The sequence below is a fragment of the Ahaetulla prasina genome, chromosome 1 (genome assembly GCF_028640845.1).
Source record: "Ahaetulla prasina isolate Xishuangbanna chromosome 1, ASM2864084v1, whole genome shotgun sequence".
Classification (NCBI taxonomy): Eukaryota; Metazoa; Chordata; class Lepidosauria; order Squamata; family Colubridae; genus Ahaetulla; species Ahaetulla prasina.
Window position 1 is genome coordinate 140,039,492 of NC_080539.1, and position 16,939 is coordinate 140,056,430.

Genomic DNA, 16,939 nt, shown 5'->3' on the forward strand with positions numbered 1-16,939 from the left:
AAAGTGTGAAAGTTGGTTTTTGAGCTTTTTGTGGCTGTGTGAAGTGTGAAGTGCAGCTGCTTTTACATTGTGTGTGAGTCAGTTGTGTTGTGTTGTGTGTGTGTAAAGTGTGAAAGTTGGTTTTTGATACCTCTTATTGTTTTTTATACTTTGTTTATTATTTTTATTATTTATTGTTATTGGCCACGCCCACCCAGTCATCTGACCACCAAGCCACGCCCACCAATTAAGCCATGCCCACAGAATCCGTAGGGAAAATTTTTAGATTTCACCCCTGCAGCAAACCCTGATCTAAATCAAAGAAAACTGAGGCTCCTTATAACAATTCACAAAACAGACTCATTTATATATCCCAGCTCTAATGCCTGGGGGAAATAAAATAAGAGGTCTTAATGGCCTGTTGAGTGGGCAAGTGCATTGGCTTTCCAAATCTTAGTTGAGTAGAACAGTCAGCAAACATCTGTTCCCTTTCCTGAATAAAGTAGATTTTTTTTCCCAGTGGAAAACTGTATATCATAGAAAATTACATTAGAATATGAGTAGTTAGAAAATTTAGACAATTTCAACGCTCTCTCATCTGAAGTCTAACCAGCCTTCCTTGGTGATGAGCACATCTGCATTTTAATTGAACTTGGTATCGTGTATATATGCCAGAGCATGTAAAAATAGCTAATGACTTCTTGGGCTATTTTAGAATGAATTTAACCCTAGCAAATTTTTTTTTAAAAAAAAAATCATCTGAGCTGACTTTCTAGTGGATCAAGTTAGAGAGAAAGAGAAAGGCCAACTTATTAAAGGATCTCACAGGGGGACTTTGGAAAGTCAGGATTAGTCCTATATTTAGGCAGAGATTCAGTAACTGATTGTAGCATATGTTGGAAGCCTGAAAGCAGGAGGTTAAAACCATGCTCCACATCTTCTCCTGATCCTCATAAACCATCCTGCTGTCCTCTCACCAGTCTCACAAAATCCAACTGTCTAGTTGGCTTCTATGAATGAAATGCAAGACGTATTGTGCTATCCCACAGGTGATAAATATTTTGGACTGCTGTACAAAGCAATTTAGGTCTTGCTTGATTTAAGTATTTTTTTTCCTTGCCGTTATAAAACCATCACTTACTATTATCATTATTACAGCTGGACCGTGGGGGTGGGCATAACAGTATTTGCAAAATCAGTTTTAGCTTTCGTGACTCGTGGCATGAATTCCTACACATTTGTTGAGCGGATATTGCATCACACTGCAGAAAAAAACTCATTTGATTATTACAGTCGAAACGCCTGGCAGGCAATCTAGTGATATCTGTTTTTAAATCTGTAAATTATCTGATAAATTACATTATATATGTTTGTTTTGTATAAAAACAAAGACAATTTAATCAGAAAGTGAATGTATCAAACAAACAAACTATTTTCTCATACTAAAACAAGTATGAGAAATATGAATTCAAAATGTTTTGTCACCTGCAGAGTCTGTTCATGTGTTGGACTTCAGCCAAATTAATATTGGGACCAGAAAAATTTCAGACAGAGATTAATGGACACAGCTCTTGATAAGTTTCATTAAAGATACTAGAAAATCCATTTCTAGAAAGAAATCCAGCCACAAACTAAGACTTAAGCCATATACAGTATGTAGTAATTCCAAAGTTCAAATTTTACATCTTCTTCATCCATGGGTCAAAATGGGCTGAGGGCCAATTTTCTGGGGACAAGAGCAGTGGTTTTATTTATTTATTTTATTACGTGCTATTATTTGCTATTCATTAGTTTATAATAATACATAGTAAAATAATAAAACATCTGTAAAGAGATTCAAGGACTTGCCTTATAACTCCTTACCTGGTTAAAAAAAAAACGTGAGAAATTCTGATCTTTTTTATATAGAGTTTTTATCACCAGTTCAGTACAATTCAGACTCTTGGAACATGTTGTTATGCTGCCTATAAATCAAACTTTTATTGTCCACTAATGAATCTTTCATCAATTGTAATATTTCATTTTGTTTTGCTTTTACTTTATTTTTATTTTTATGTTTGCAGTTCTGATCAGCAACTGTAATAAAAATTCTATGTATGTATTTATTATTATTTTATTATTATTTTTTTAGTTTATTCAATTGTTCAGTTTAAAGGTTGCCCAACTCCAGAGGACTCTAGGAGACTTATTTTTTAAAAAAAATAGGGCTTGTTTAAATAATACGTGTTCAGAAGATATAGTATAAATGACAATAAAACAGTCTACAGGGGCTCAATCATCTATGTGCCTCAAGCCTGGGAGACAAGCCAAATTTTCAATAACTTTTTGAATGCACAAGCTGTCATCTGTTCATTGTTATCGTATATTTTTTTAAAAAACCATTTCTGCCAAGGGATTTGAAATGGTATTTTCAATCAAGTAATTATAAATTAGATTCAGACACCACCTTCCAAGAATGGGGTTGGATTTTTTTTTTCCGACAGAAAACTTTTATCCGGAAGAGATATATAGTAGTGCACCATTAAAATTTTGCATTGATTTCATGGCCTGAGGATTTTGTGGTTGAGTACACATATTGACTAAACTATGATTATTAAATTAACTACAGGTGACTGAGTCTCCCATTACCACACAGGGGATTTTATAATAATGGAAGCAACTTATAGGGTCTATTCTCTCTTCATGCTGGTTTCTTTCAAACAGGCTATGAAAAATAACATTTTAGGGACAACAGTTCAATGTCAGCTGAGAAACTGTACACTTTGGATGTGTCTAATAGTTATATCTACCTCATTAGCTGAACACTTAATTATTGTTTTGTATGCCATGAAATTCTTAATAAGTACACACGAACAACAGTTTCTGGTTAAAAATAGGGTCAATATTGCTAGACTCAACAGGAAAGAAGCACGGATCTCTTCTGAACTTATTCAGAATTCAGTTTCAGATATAGTTTCTTGCACTTTGCTTAAATGGCTGAAAAAACCTGCAATTTTTGCATGGCTCATCAGAGATACATTATCATTCAGAAAGCTTGTCACATATGAAGTCTACCAGAACAACTTAACATAATTAGATGTAAAGTGGCAGCATTGCTCTGGGCAAATATTTCTCTCTCGTTCTCCACTCTTTACAACAATAGTGGTTAGTCCTGAGTTCATAATGAGGAAGGCTGCTTTTGAAGTTTTCCTTTGTTTTGTTTGAGTCATGTGTTGCCTCATCCATGAACAAAATAATCAGAAAATTTCAGCGTGAGGCCTTCTGTAAGGCTACCTAACATATTTACATTCTATAGAAAAGATTTGGCAATCTTTGGATTTGTACCTCAATTTATTTTCTGCTAGGTCAAGCTCTTGTTGACCAGGACTGCAGCAAGATATTAATTATCCCTAAGTATTCCATAAATCACAATATTGTTTGAATCGCCTCCTTTCATAGAAAGAGCACTGAGTGGGCTTACCAACACTTCCCTATTAGTAAATCTATTAGGAAGTTCCATTAGAAATCTCTCTGCACTCATTGCAGGAAAAACCCTTGCAAAAGACCTGCTACAGTATATCATAAGGTCACACATCTGGAGCAGTGCCTGCAGTCACAGTGCAGCTTCTGCAAAGATTGTGGGACTGTTTCAGAAATGTCAGGAGCAGAACTGTAATGTTTGCTTTTATTAATCTCCCAGTGGTGCTTTTTCCAAAAGACAATTGGACTTTCTTGGGGTTTTTTTCTCCCCTTTGAAAATGTTTCATTTCTCATCCAAGAAACTTCTTCAGTTCTAACTTAATTCAATTAGAACTGAAGAAACTTCTTGGATCATGTCAACAGTTAATTGACTAGTGCAACAACTGCAGTGCCTACACATGTCTGTTCAACAGGTGTGAGTACATTCTATGCCCAAATTACCATGATCACTCATCTAGTCACACCACATCTAGTCTTAAAATAATAAAAAATAAAACAAGGTCATCATCAACGATGATAAATGATAAATAAACAGTCAAACTCTTGTCAGTGAAGAAAACAAAAAGGATGCATTTTGGAATTGGTCTGAATAAAGATTTTATTCTGTAGAATCAAAACTCTCCCATGCCCATGAAATGACCACAGAACAGAGAATAGAATAGAATAGAATAGAATAGAATAGAATAGAATAGAATAGAATAGAATAGAATAGAATAGAATAGAATAGAATAGAATTTATTGGCCAAGTGTGATTGGACACACAAGGAATTTGTCTTGGTGCATATGCTCTCAGTGTACATAAAAGAAAAGATACGTTCATCAAGGTACAACATTTACAACACAATTGATGATCAATATATCAATATAAATCATAAGGATTGCCAGCAACAAGTTATAGTCATACAGTCATAAGTGGAAAGAGATTGGCGATGGGAATTATGAAACGATTAATAGTAGTGCAGATTCAGTAAATAGTCTGACAGTGTTGAGGGAATTATTTGTTTAGCAGAGTGATGGCCTTCGGGAAAAAACTGTTCTTGTGTCTAGTTGTTCTGGTGTGCAGTGCTCTATAGCGTCGTTTTGAGGGTAGGAGTTGAAACAGTTTATGTCCAGGATGCGAGGGATCTGCAAATATTTTCACGGCCCTCTTCTTGATTCGTGCAGTATACAGGTCCTCAATGGAAGGCAGGTTGGTAGCAATTATTTTTTCTGCAGTTCTAATTATCCTCTGAAGTCTGTGTTTTTCTTGTTGGGTTGCAGAACCGAACCAGACAGTTATAGAGGTGCAAATGACAGACTCAATAATTCCTCTGTAGAATTGGATCAGCAGCTCCTTGGGCAGTTTGAGCTTACTGAGTTGGCGCAGAAAGAACATTCTTTGTTGTCCTTTTTTAATGATGTTTTTGATGTTAGCTGTCCATTTGAGATCTTGCGATATGATAGAACCCAGAAATTTGAAGGTTTCTACTGTTGATACTGTGTTGTCAAGTATTGTGAGAGGTGGAAGTATGGAAGGGTTTTTCCTAAAGTCTACCACCATTTCTACGGTTTTGAGTGTGTTCAGTTCCAGATTGTTTTGGTTGCACCACAAGGCTAGTCGTTCGACCTCTCGTCTATATGCGGATTCGTCATTGTCTCGAATGAGACCAATCACTGTTGTGTCATCTGCGAACTTCAGTAGCTTAACAGATGGATCATTGGAGATGCAGTCATTGGTATACAGAGAGAAGAGAAGTGGGGAGAGCACACAGCCTTGGGGGGCCCCTGTGCTAATTGTACAGGTATTTGATGTGATCTTGCTTAGCTTCACCTGCTGCTTCCTGTTTGTTAGGAAGCTTGTGATCCACTTACAAGTCTGTTCCGGTACCTGTAGCTGGTTTAGCTTAGTTAGAAGAATGTCTGGAATGATGGTATTGAATGCTGAACTAAAGTCTACAAAAAGGCCCCTTGCATAGGTCTTTGGAGACTCAAGATGTTGTAGGATGTAGTGCAGAGCCATATTAACAGCATCATCTGTTGATCTATTTGCTCGGTATGCAAATTGCAAGGGGTCTAAGAGCGGATTCGTGATGGTTTTCAGGTAGGAAAGCACTAGCCTTTCAAAGGTTTTCATGACTACAGATGTTAGAGCAACTGGTCTGTAGTCATTCAGTTCCTTGATGGTGGGCTTCTTCGGCACTGGGATGATGGTAGAGCGTTTGAAGCAAGAAGGAACATAGCACATCTCTAGTGATTTATTGAAAATATGGGTGAAGATGGGGGCCAATTGGTCAGCACAGACTTTTAAGCAAGAAGGAGTTATCTTGTCTGGGCCTGGAGCTTTTCCTGGCTTTTGTCTGTGAAATAGGTCCTGCACTTCCTTTTCTGTGATCACTAGGGGTTGTGAACCCAATGAAATGGGGTCAGTTGTAGGAGGCTTGGCTGTTGTTGGTGTGTCTGAGATGGGGGTTGTGGAGATAGGTGGCTGTAGTTTCCTTTCAAACCTGCAGTAAAACTCATTCAGGTCATCTGCCCTGGAGCTGACATATTGTAGTTTATTCTCTTTATGCTAGGAGTAAAAAAAACTAAATTTAAAAATAAGGAACAACAAAACATATTACACGAAAAAACACACCCACCTCGGGCATCTCACAACTCAAGAAATGCAACTCCATATTTCTTCCATGACAATGTCACTCATGGCACGTATTTCTACTGGCAGAATTTTTTCCATCAGAAATTCCTGTTCACCTCTAACCTCTCATGCACCTAAAAGATCTGCTCTGGAATATCCTCAAACCTCCTCCTCAAGCTTTGAGGGAAAGCAAAGAGAAATTTCTATCATATAAGCAGAAATTTGATTTTACTACAGGAGAACCTTGGGCATGAAGCGTATTCTTTTTACATATCCTAGTGAATGAATAGAATTGATGGATCCAGAGCTATGAAGGAAATGTCTGGAAAGTCTACTGGTCTTTGAAGAACCTATGCCAAGCCTTTGATTGTAAATAATAATAATAAAAAAAAGATTGACTACTTCAACATGTTTCTTTGGCCAATGTGCAGGAAAATATACAAATGTAAATATTGTTTAAATATTCATTTGATGATTTTTTTTCTTAGTTGAGGAAAGAGAGTTTGTAAATAGCACTTCCATTGAAAGAAATTACCAGTGTGTCTCTTTGTTTTTTTCTTCAAGGCCTGAAAGGCTGGCAGTTGTCCCCGTACCTGCAAAATGCCATAGCAATTGATTTGTGGTGCTAGAGATAAATCTCCTATTATATGGGAAATGGCAAGAGAAAGCCTTCACTGGTTCTTCCAAGGAGACGGTCTCTTTCCTTACATCTTTCTAGCAGAACATTTAGTCTAGAATTTTTATTTCACATAAAAGTTTAAAGAAATCTGCTTGAGGTAAACATGTCCGAGATTTGAGCTCAGCTTCTGATTATTATATTGATATATCTTGGCAGTTATACAGATTGCACTAAATTGGAATATGGGAGAAAATATAAACCAGTTTTTTTTGTCTAGCCACCTGCAACACAAGATTAGGGATAATACCAAGATGCCAAGGCTCACATATTTGGTTGAGTTCCCCTTATTGTAGGTATTGTGCATCCAATACCACAGCCAAAATATTTTTTTTCCCCCAGAGTGGTTGACTTTCTAGAGAAGAGTGATCTTCCACATTATTGGGGCAGCACGGTGGCTTAGTGGTTAAAATACTAGACTTGTCAGATGGAAAGTTAGCAGCCCAGGTTCAAGACCCAAGTACCATGTGACGGGGTGAGTTCCCGTCTTCATTGCAGCTCCTGCCAACCTAGCAGTTCAAAAGAATGCAAGTGCAAGTAAATAAATAGGTACCACTTCAATGGGAAGGTAACAGCACTCTGTGACATCATGATGGCCACATGATCATGGAAACAGACAGTGTTAACTTAATAACCTTGAAATGGAGATGAGTACTGCCCCCTACAGTTGGCAAAACTAGCAGACTAAAATCTTCTCTTTTTTTATCATGTTATTACATTTTAGTTTTGATAAATGCTTTTAGATATTGCAATAACTGCTGCTATTTTTAAAGTATTTGGCTATTTTACTAAAAATGTTTCTTCTAGTTTGATACTTTTTTTATTAAAATATTTTGGGCACAATTCTGTTTGATGAACAGTGGTACATAAAGCAAACAAAATAAATAGCACTTTAGGATATATTTTATAGTTCATCACATCAGTTACTCTGGTGAAAGAAATCTGAATTGATCCCTTTTTCCTTTTTTTTAGAAATGGTATTTATTTATTTTTTTTGCATTGTGAAAATTTCAACACTGTGAGGCATTAACCATCCTACGCTTTATTGATTAAAATCTGTTGCGGATGTTAATTATGCTAGCTTTCATTATTCACACAAAGTGATTTTCAGATCGTGAAGTAATTTATACAAAATTTTTGTTGTTTCTCACGGGGCCTCATTTTGCTGAAAGTCTGCCTAGATTATGACCTTTGGTTTGCAATTTACAAATGTTAAATCAATGCAAAGTGATTTCTAAAAATACTCTTCTCCACAGGAAGAAGAACTAAGAAAAAGTGAAGAAGCCAAATATGCACACTTGAGTGATGAACTACATGTATTAATTGAAGTGTTTGCCCCTCCTGGAGAAGCTTATTCACGGATGAGTCATGCCCTGGAAGAAATTAAAAAATTTCTTGTTCCGGTAAGTTGTTTGCAGAGCTATTACAAATGTACAGTACATGGCAATCATTTTATTGCATTAAACACAGTACTTGAAAATCATCATCATTAGTAGATGTTGCTTCCTCTTCCGGTACTGTCCTCATAACCAGTTGAAGAAAATACCAACCCTTGATTATTCTGCACTTGAAATATATATTTTGGAAATTGCCAAATGAGTTAACTGTTGCTTATTAATTGTTGCGTGTTGTTCCTTCTTTTGATATCCAAGAAATGAATCCAAGCTGCCAGGTGTGAAAGTTCAGGCCCAAATGTGGGGCCCAATTAATCTGATGCATACCAGTTAATGCCTATGCACAGGAATCTTCTCAGCTCATGGTTAGCACCTTCTTGAGTTAGATAAGGAAAGGAGTCCCTGTGGATTTCATTCCAATGTGGATTTTATTCCACTAGTCCAATTCTAGGGGGCAGCGTTCCTCTCCAATTCTGAGTTAGATAAGGGTTCAATGGGGGGTTGGACTTAGTCTGCTTGTGGCTACATAGGGATTCGAGGCTGATCCCTCTTTTAACTCCGCCCTCTGGTTCTGCCAATTCTTGTCCTACACAAACAAGGAAAAGATGTTAGGCATGACTGAGACTGCTATTACAGATAAAGATAAGAGGGAACATGAATCTAGAGTTAGAGAATAAGATATAGGTAAAGTTAACCTTAAGAGAAAAAAAAACTGCTAAAAAACCCACCAGAATAAATCCCAAGTTTCTTTACATTATCAAGGAGTCCAAGGAGAAATGTTTCTGCCCAATTACTCAAGCAAACTTTTTTTCAAACTGCAGTCTGTGGAACTCTATGTTCTTCAAAAACTTGAAGGGGTTTTGTGAGAGACTAAGGGCACGAAAAAAAAAGTTTGCTGGAATGAAACCGAGAGCATTCACAGTCATTTTTATTTGCTATTAGGGCTGTGCTATGCTTCAGATCTGATTCCAGAAAGCTGTTGCACAGTATGATGCATCTTTGAAACATCCACATCTTTTCCAGAGGTCCCATGCAGCCTGCAGTGGGCCGCCATGAAATCACATGAAAGATACAGCAGCTTTAAAGAACTTATGACTACGTTACGTTCATATTCTGGAATATCTGTTTAAGATTAGTTTGGAAGCACTGCATACCTCTTCCAAATGAAGACGAATATACCTGACCCAGGATAATGTTGCAGGATCCAAGCTGGGTCAGTTACTGGGACCAGGGATTTTTTCTTCAAAGCTTTCAGACTTGTGCTGAAGCCCGTCTTCAGGGAACTTCTCGTTATTAGACTGTATGCTGTGGTATTTATAGTGCCTGTTATAAGTGACTTTTTAGATGTTGATTGGGATGTGTTGATGGCTGGCTTTCAAGTCATTAGCTGTCATTTGTTTATGCTGCCCAACCCTCGCCTTCTAAGTACTTGATAGGCTAGTGGTAAATCAGCACTTCTGTTGACTGATGAGGAGCCTGTTTCCCAGGTTTCAATCACTTCCCTGGCTGTTTTTGTGCCTGCTTGTCCAACAATCTTAGTAGCTGCAAAGTTGAATGTTCATTGCAATGTTAGGCTATTAATAAGTTTGGGTCTCCTTTTCTGACTGCTCGCTTGTGTTCTTGCAGTCTGGTGGTTAGCTTCCTCCCCCATCTATCCTACATAATCACAAGGGCAATCCATGGGAAATACACTCATGTATTTCCCATGGATACCAACCAACACCTTAAAAACCACCTACCACAGGCACTATAAATACCACACACAGAAGAGCACACACTCTACCAGAAAGAAGTTCCCTAAAGATGGGCTTCAGCACCAGTCTGAAAGCTTGGTAGACAAAACCTCTGGTAAGCGACCCAGATTGGATCCTACATACTACGTCTTCATTTATTTGTCTCTTTGCACAGTTATTTAATAGACATGAACTTTTTCTATGCCACTTACTGATGTAGAGTACATCAGTAAGTGGCATGGGATCTGTTGGGCCTTTCCAGATAGGTTTCATGAACATGCACAAACACACACGCACCACACACACACACATTTGTGTGTCATCTGAACTAGAATGTAAAATTGTAGATACTTCTGCAACATGCAATTTCAAGAATTTCAGGAAATTCTCATTGGTGATTTAGAAAAAAAGATTCCTTTCATTTTTCAAATGCTATATTTTACATTACTGTATTATCCCATGGATAGAAGAGAGCAAATTATGAGGGATTATTTTACATTTCAAGCTGTGATTAAAAAGACAGGGTTTGTCACCATTTATTGATTTGATTTCCAAACTCATTTATTTAATGTTCTGCACAGTCCTGTGATATGTCACTACACTGGAATTCTACAACAGTGAAATGTCTAATATTTTAACAATTCCTAGTGATGAATATATTTTTTAAAAAGCATGTGTGATATCTGATGAGTTTATAAATCAGGGCATATTTGGCTAGTATATGATAGCCACATTAATCAAGGTAGCCCTCGATTAATGACCACAGCTGAGCCCAAAATTTATGTTGCTAAGTGAGACATCTGTAAAGTGAATTGGGCTCCATTTTACAACCTTTCTTGCCACAGTTGTTAAGTGAATCATTGCAGTTGTTAAGTTAGTAGCATGATTGTTAAGTGAATCTGGGCTTCCCCATTGACTTTGCTTGTCAGAAGGTCTCAAAGGGGGATCACATGACCCTGGGACACTGCAACCGTCATAAATATGAACCAGTTGCCAAGCACCTGAATTTTGATCACATGACTATGAGGATGCTGAAACAATTGTAACTGTGGTCGCTTTTCTCAGTGATGTTCTAACTATGAACAGTCCCTAAATAAACTGTTGTAAGCCAGGGACTACCTGTGGTATGCTATTACTATATAGTATACCAGTGGTGAAATCCAAATTATTTTACTACTGGTTCTGTGGGCATGGCTTGGTGGGCATGGCTTGGTGGGCATGGCATGGGAAGGATATTGCAAAATCTCCATTCCCAACCCACTCTGGGGCCAGCCAGAGCTGGTATTTGCCGGTTCTCCGAACTACTTAAAATTTCCGCTACCAGTTCTCCAGAACCTGCTGGATTTCACTCCTGTGTATACCTGTGATATACCTAATACATTCCTCTGCCCTTATTCCTTATTGTCCTTATTGGTATAATCGAAATATTGCAACATGTATAATATATGCTGCTACTGAAACATACATATCCAACAGGAGCTAAATGGCAGAGATCCTCAGGACATACAGACAATTAAATTAATGAGTCGGGGGAGCAAAAGGTATTATCAAAGGTGACAAAAAAGAAATGAAAGATGTAAAAATTCCATAATAAATCTCAGAATTCAGAATGTAGACATTTATTAGAGCCAGAAAAGCCTTAATATTTAGTGTATATGGATATTAGATACCTAAACAAACAGAGTTATTAAACACAGAGAAAATGCGGATTGGCACACCAATAATTTTTTTACTTGTGTCTGCCATATTGTTGTGACTGACCATCCATTGTCAGGAACAAACCCAAAAAGTATATATTCAACGAATCATTATATGATTTTATTTTGCTTTGTTTTTTGCTCCCATCCAGTTCGACTTTCTATGGCTGAGTAATTCTCCAATTACTAACCATCACCTTCACACTGAGAAAGACACACTACTAAATGTTTCTGATAGTTTGTCTCTTTGCTGTGTTCGATCAACATTTACTCTACAATAGCCTGTCCATTGGCTAGGTTTCCTATGCCTAGGTTTAATAAGTTTCTGAAAATTTAACTGTTGATCAGTGGGCAGCCATTTTCTCTCAAGGGCGTAACTATGGAACAATACTAACAAGAGGATGAATATGTGATAAACAAGTAGAGATTTACTAGAAAGAGATGAGAGAGTGTTCGTTTGGCAATGTTTATATTATGCCTATCTCAAAAGACTTTAGGCAGGTTAAAAGGTAAAGGTAAAGGTTCCCCTCGCACATATGTGCTAGTCATTCCCGACTCTAGGGGGCGATGCTCATCTCCGTTTCAAAGCCAAAGAGCCAGCACTATCCGAAGTCATCTCCGTGGTCATGTGGCCGGCATGACTAAACACCAAAGGCGCACAAAACACTGTTACCTTCCCACCAAAGGTGGTCCCTATTTTTCTACTTGTATTTTTTACGTGCTTTTGAACTGCTAGGTTGGCAGAAGCTGGGACAAGTAACGGGAGCTCACCCCATTACGTGGCACTAGGGATTTGAACTGCAGGTTACAAGAAGATAAAATGGCACTGCAATCATATAATTATTATTTTATTATTAAAAAACCCCATCAGGAACCACACATTAACAATAAGGGGTCTGTAAGGGGCATGCATAAGAGCACCAGCGTGTCCTAATGTTCCCTTTGATTGTATCCAATTCGTATGGTTATTTCATGCTTATACTTATATATACTGTTGTGTTTGACAAATAAATAAAACAAAACTCTTCCACAAGATAATACCAACAAAACCTAATTGCAGTTGAATGCTCAGGGAAGCAAAATTTCTTTAACACCAAGACAAAATTATAAGGGAGGGAGCTTTATGGATTTCTGGGGATAAAATATTTCAAAATGTGCAGCTCCCACAGAAAAAGTCTGTTGTCTCATTGTGGGCATCTCACTTTAGTGGTGCAAGAGGACTCTTAACAGACCTTCCTGAAACTTTGACCAGATAATAATGGCATTATCTTCAGAGACAAAACAAATGCTAAACTGCCTTTTAAATTCTCCCAATAGACACTTAACCAACTATGGCTGAACTTACAAAACTACTGGGTGGCACTTGAATACCAGAAAACCCTATCAATGTAAAATGCTGGGATAAATTTTAAAAATCCCAGGCAAAAATATTGCCAAATTTAATAAGGGAAAAGGCACTCAGGGTCCAACCAGCCCTTTCTGGGAGGTCTTTCAGTCCTGTGATAATCACTCTTGTGATCACACACACACACACACACACACACACACACTAAACCACTGTCTCTCTTCCACACCAGTCCTGTGAAGAACCAGGAGAGCATCGAAGAGGAAATCATCACCCTCACCTTGACTTTGGCTAACTACAAAGAGGAAAAACCAAAAAACCAAAACTTAGGCACTGGGTAGCTCAGCCAAGCTGAGCGAGGGATGGGATAGCCATGTCGTGTCCCACTCCTCCGCTGACGGCTGGGTCCGGGAAATCCGAATCAGGCGTGCCTCTGCAGCTCTGCCCAAAGTCCTAGCAAAGTCCTCAGAGCAGGCAGGAGACCAGTAAGTGACTTCAGCAAGATAAGTTTGACTTTTTGCCTGACTCAGAGACTGCCAGAAAGTAGCTCCTTTATATAGGCCATGGGGTGTGGCACCATGACTCAGCACTCATTAAGGCCTGCCCCTCCCTTCCCTCTGTAGCCTCCGCCTCTCCAATCTTCTGATGCGAGGGTCACACCAATCAGCTGTTGGTAATAAACCCTCCTCAGGCTCACCTGCTGTGGAGGAGGGGGGAGGGGTCTAGCTGCTCCGTTTGCCTGGGCATGGAGTCAGGGCTGGGGCAGGGAGATTCTCCTTCTGCAGTTTGTGTGGGCATGGAGCCAGGACTGGGACCGGGAGGCATACATTCCTCAGTGTGCGGGAGCAGGTAAGAAGGCCCCGGCTGCTCTGAGGGCGGGCAAGACACAACAAGCCAGAAGTCCACTAGTTGACTCCAGGACTGAAACAAAAATGATTTCATTAAAGATGCAAAAAGAAAATAAGGTTCCATACACCAAACTATGGTTAGGCAGAACTAAAAATAGCCAAAAATAGTACAAGTCTAGCTCCTGCTGCAAGATTGAATGTCCAAGCTGGTTGAAGGCCACCCTCTGCTCATCTAGGACTCCACAAGACACCCAAAACTCTTCCCACCAAAATCCTAACAGAACCTTCTTTTCTTCTATTGGATATCAGGGCTCAGATGACTCCCATTAGACGCATCAGGCTGGCTTGTTCCTAAAAGGGCCAGCTACTCCCCACTACAGCAAACCATTCCCATAGTGTTGCCAAGAAAATTTGTGGACATATCCATGAAGTCAGTTAAATTTAAGTTGAAGGAGTCTACATATTTTATTTATTTATTTAATGTATGACATCTACAGAGCTCACACAATCACTGATATACAACACTAATAAAACACATTATACGTACACAAATACAATAGATGAGGTAAAATATGAAATTGGGATAAAATTGCCATAATGTTGTAACAGAGTTGCAACAGGCTAGAAGTTATAGTTCAATATCCAAGGAAGTTAACCATCTAACTGCTTTTGGTGTGGCTGCGAAGATATGAAGTGTAGACTACCTCCATGATGGTTTACCTCACACAATGTTCTGTCCTAACAGAGCAACTGAAAGTGTACACAAATGGTGACTGAATTGCATATTGTATCTCGCACAATCAAAAATTTCATAGGCAACAACTAGATTACAGATAAAGTGCATTGGACTGGCTCCTAGATCTTTGACATAGACAAAAATTTAATTGTCTTCTACTAAAGCTGAAGGCATTGAGTCTCTCAGCTGCTGACATTTGAGACCATTTCCTCCTTCTGTCTAATTCTAAAGCCAGAGCTACTTGTAGTATTTTTTATTATTATTATTTTAAATCATGAGCTTATAGCAAGGTTCATTTCCAAACAATGGTCTGTTCTATTGGACAAAAATGATCCACGCCTTTTTCCTAATTTTTAAAACTGTGTCTTAATCTTTAGGGTTTTTACAGCCTGTAATTTGCGTTTTGTTGGTTATGGTTATGATTATGATGCACTTTATAGAGCCCTGAAAAAATAATAAATAGAATATTTTTTTACAAAAATTATAATAATTAAATTTCTCAACAGCTGGTATGAGGTTTAAGAGTTTGCTTTACTGCAGGAGTTAACAGCTATGTTTTACAGTCTGTAGATTTATTACTTACTCCTTTGTTTCAGATTTATAATAATTTCAGATCTATAATATAAACAACAAAGTTGTTATTAACTGGCTTGTTAAAAACCATGCCAATGGTTCATTCTGCACAAATGTGTATTAGAGAATTTGTCTTTTACTTCCCATTTTATGACGTGACTTTAATTTGGTTTATGAGGTTTTATTGTTTATAAAAATAGCATTTATTGCAATAGCAAATGCACTTTTATGTACCACATATATGAAAGTCACTTTTCTGCAAACTATTGTGCAACACCTTCTGAAAAGCACATGTCAGACAACAAAACCCCCAGAGGGGCAAGGGCAAAAATTAATTTTGTCCACATATTTAAGTGAAGAGATTTAATTTGTACAATTCCCAAACTAATATGTGGATCAAAAGAGAGCTCTCCTTTGGATGTTCCACTTCTCCAAATATTTCAACGCACTGCTGCACACAATAATTATATGTCCATATGTCTACATTCCGATACAAAATGTGCATAGCAGCGAAAAATTCATACAAAATTAGGCAAGAGCCGGTATGTAACAAACTTAAAGTGTGTGTATAAAAGTTATTGAGTGACTTTGCCCCTCACAGGATTATGCCTAGGGGTCCTGAGGAAAAGCAAGATAATAAATCTAAATCTGTAACATGAGCAGGAGCTGAAGGCAAATATTTTTTTTTCCTTGGCTGTTATTTGCAACGGATTATGAAAAGTTCTTTGCAGATTATATGATATTAGACCTCAGATCTTTAATAGTGTTATGTATCTTTAAATATTTGGGCGGGAAACAAGCACGTTGCTGATTGGTTGGAGCCGCCGGGTGAACTGTATATAAGAAGAGGTTTTTCCCCCAGTTTAGTTGCTGGGTTCACCCTATATTAAAGAGCTGTTGTCACTACCCTGGTCTCCAGCCTCGTTACTTCCCGAACTTAACACTGGCGACGAAGGTGGGATTCCGAGGCTAAGGAGCACCAGAACCGAGCTGAAGCACGGAAGAACCGAACCCAGCAAGCCCAGGGCAGAAACGCGGAGATGGCCAGTTACACTCCGCCCGCGCCGTTTGACCCAGCCAGAGAGAAATGGGGAACGACATGACCCGTTTGAGCTTCCTAGAAGCAACGAACTGCAAGGAGTTCCAGACAACCGCAAAGGGCATATTTCTTGAGCCACTGCGGTCCGAGGTCATCGACATCGCGGAAGCCCTGGCAGAGCCAACGCCGTACAATCGGTATCGTGGCAAACTCTGCAAACCCTGCTAAAAACCATTTCGCGCCAACGCCGTCCAAATCGTGCGGCGTTTTGAATTTGGAGGCGCGACAGCTGAGGCGAATCCATCAACGACTACATGGCCGCCCTGCGGAAAGCCTCCAAAGACTGTGGGTACCGAGACCTGGACGAGGCGCTGCTAGAGCAACTCATCCGTGGGGTCAGGGGCATTCGTTTGCGGTGGCGGGGGCTATCAAAAAGCAACCTAACGCTGGCAAACGCCTGGACGAAGCCAGAGCTCATGAAATGTCCACCCAAGCGGCGGAAACCCTGCAAAAGCCGCTCACGCCGGGCAGCACAAATCAACCCCAGTACACCACGAAGAGATCCAGACCGAATCCGACGGTGAGGATGAGGAAGGGGTTTGTCGAACCGAGAAACGCGGCAAAGAAGACCGGGACGAATGCGGAAGTTGCGGAGGTCAACACCAGCGCCAACAATGCAAGTTCAAGGACGCTACATGTCGGCGGTGCGAGAAGAAGGGGCACCTAGCTCAAGTCTGTCGAGCTCCCCAACCTTCCCGCCGAAAATTCAAATCGGCCAATCAGAGCGCGGGATCGGCAAGGCGACCCGTGATTGGCTCAAACAAAAAAGGCGCGAACTCGAATCAA

The 16,939-nt window shown here is 39.1% G+C and overlaps 1 protein-coding gene across 1 annotated transcript in view; it reads left to right on the forward strand.

The window, feature by feature from the left end:
• Positions 1-16,939, forward strand: part of KHDRBS2 (KH RNA binding domain containing, signal transduction associated 2) — a 460,211-nt gene that overhangs the window by 217,102 nt on the left and 226,170 nt on the right. The window contains exon 4 of the mRNA XM_058176635.1: positions 7,985-8,131. Coding sequence (XP_058032618.1) covers positions 7,985-8,131 — 147 coding nt within the window. The remainder of the gene's footprint in view (positions 1-7,984; positions 8,132-16,939) is intronic.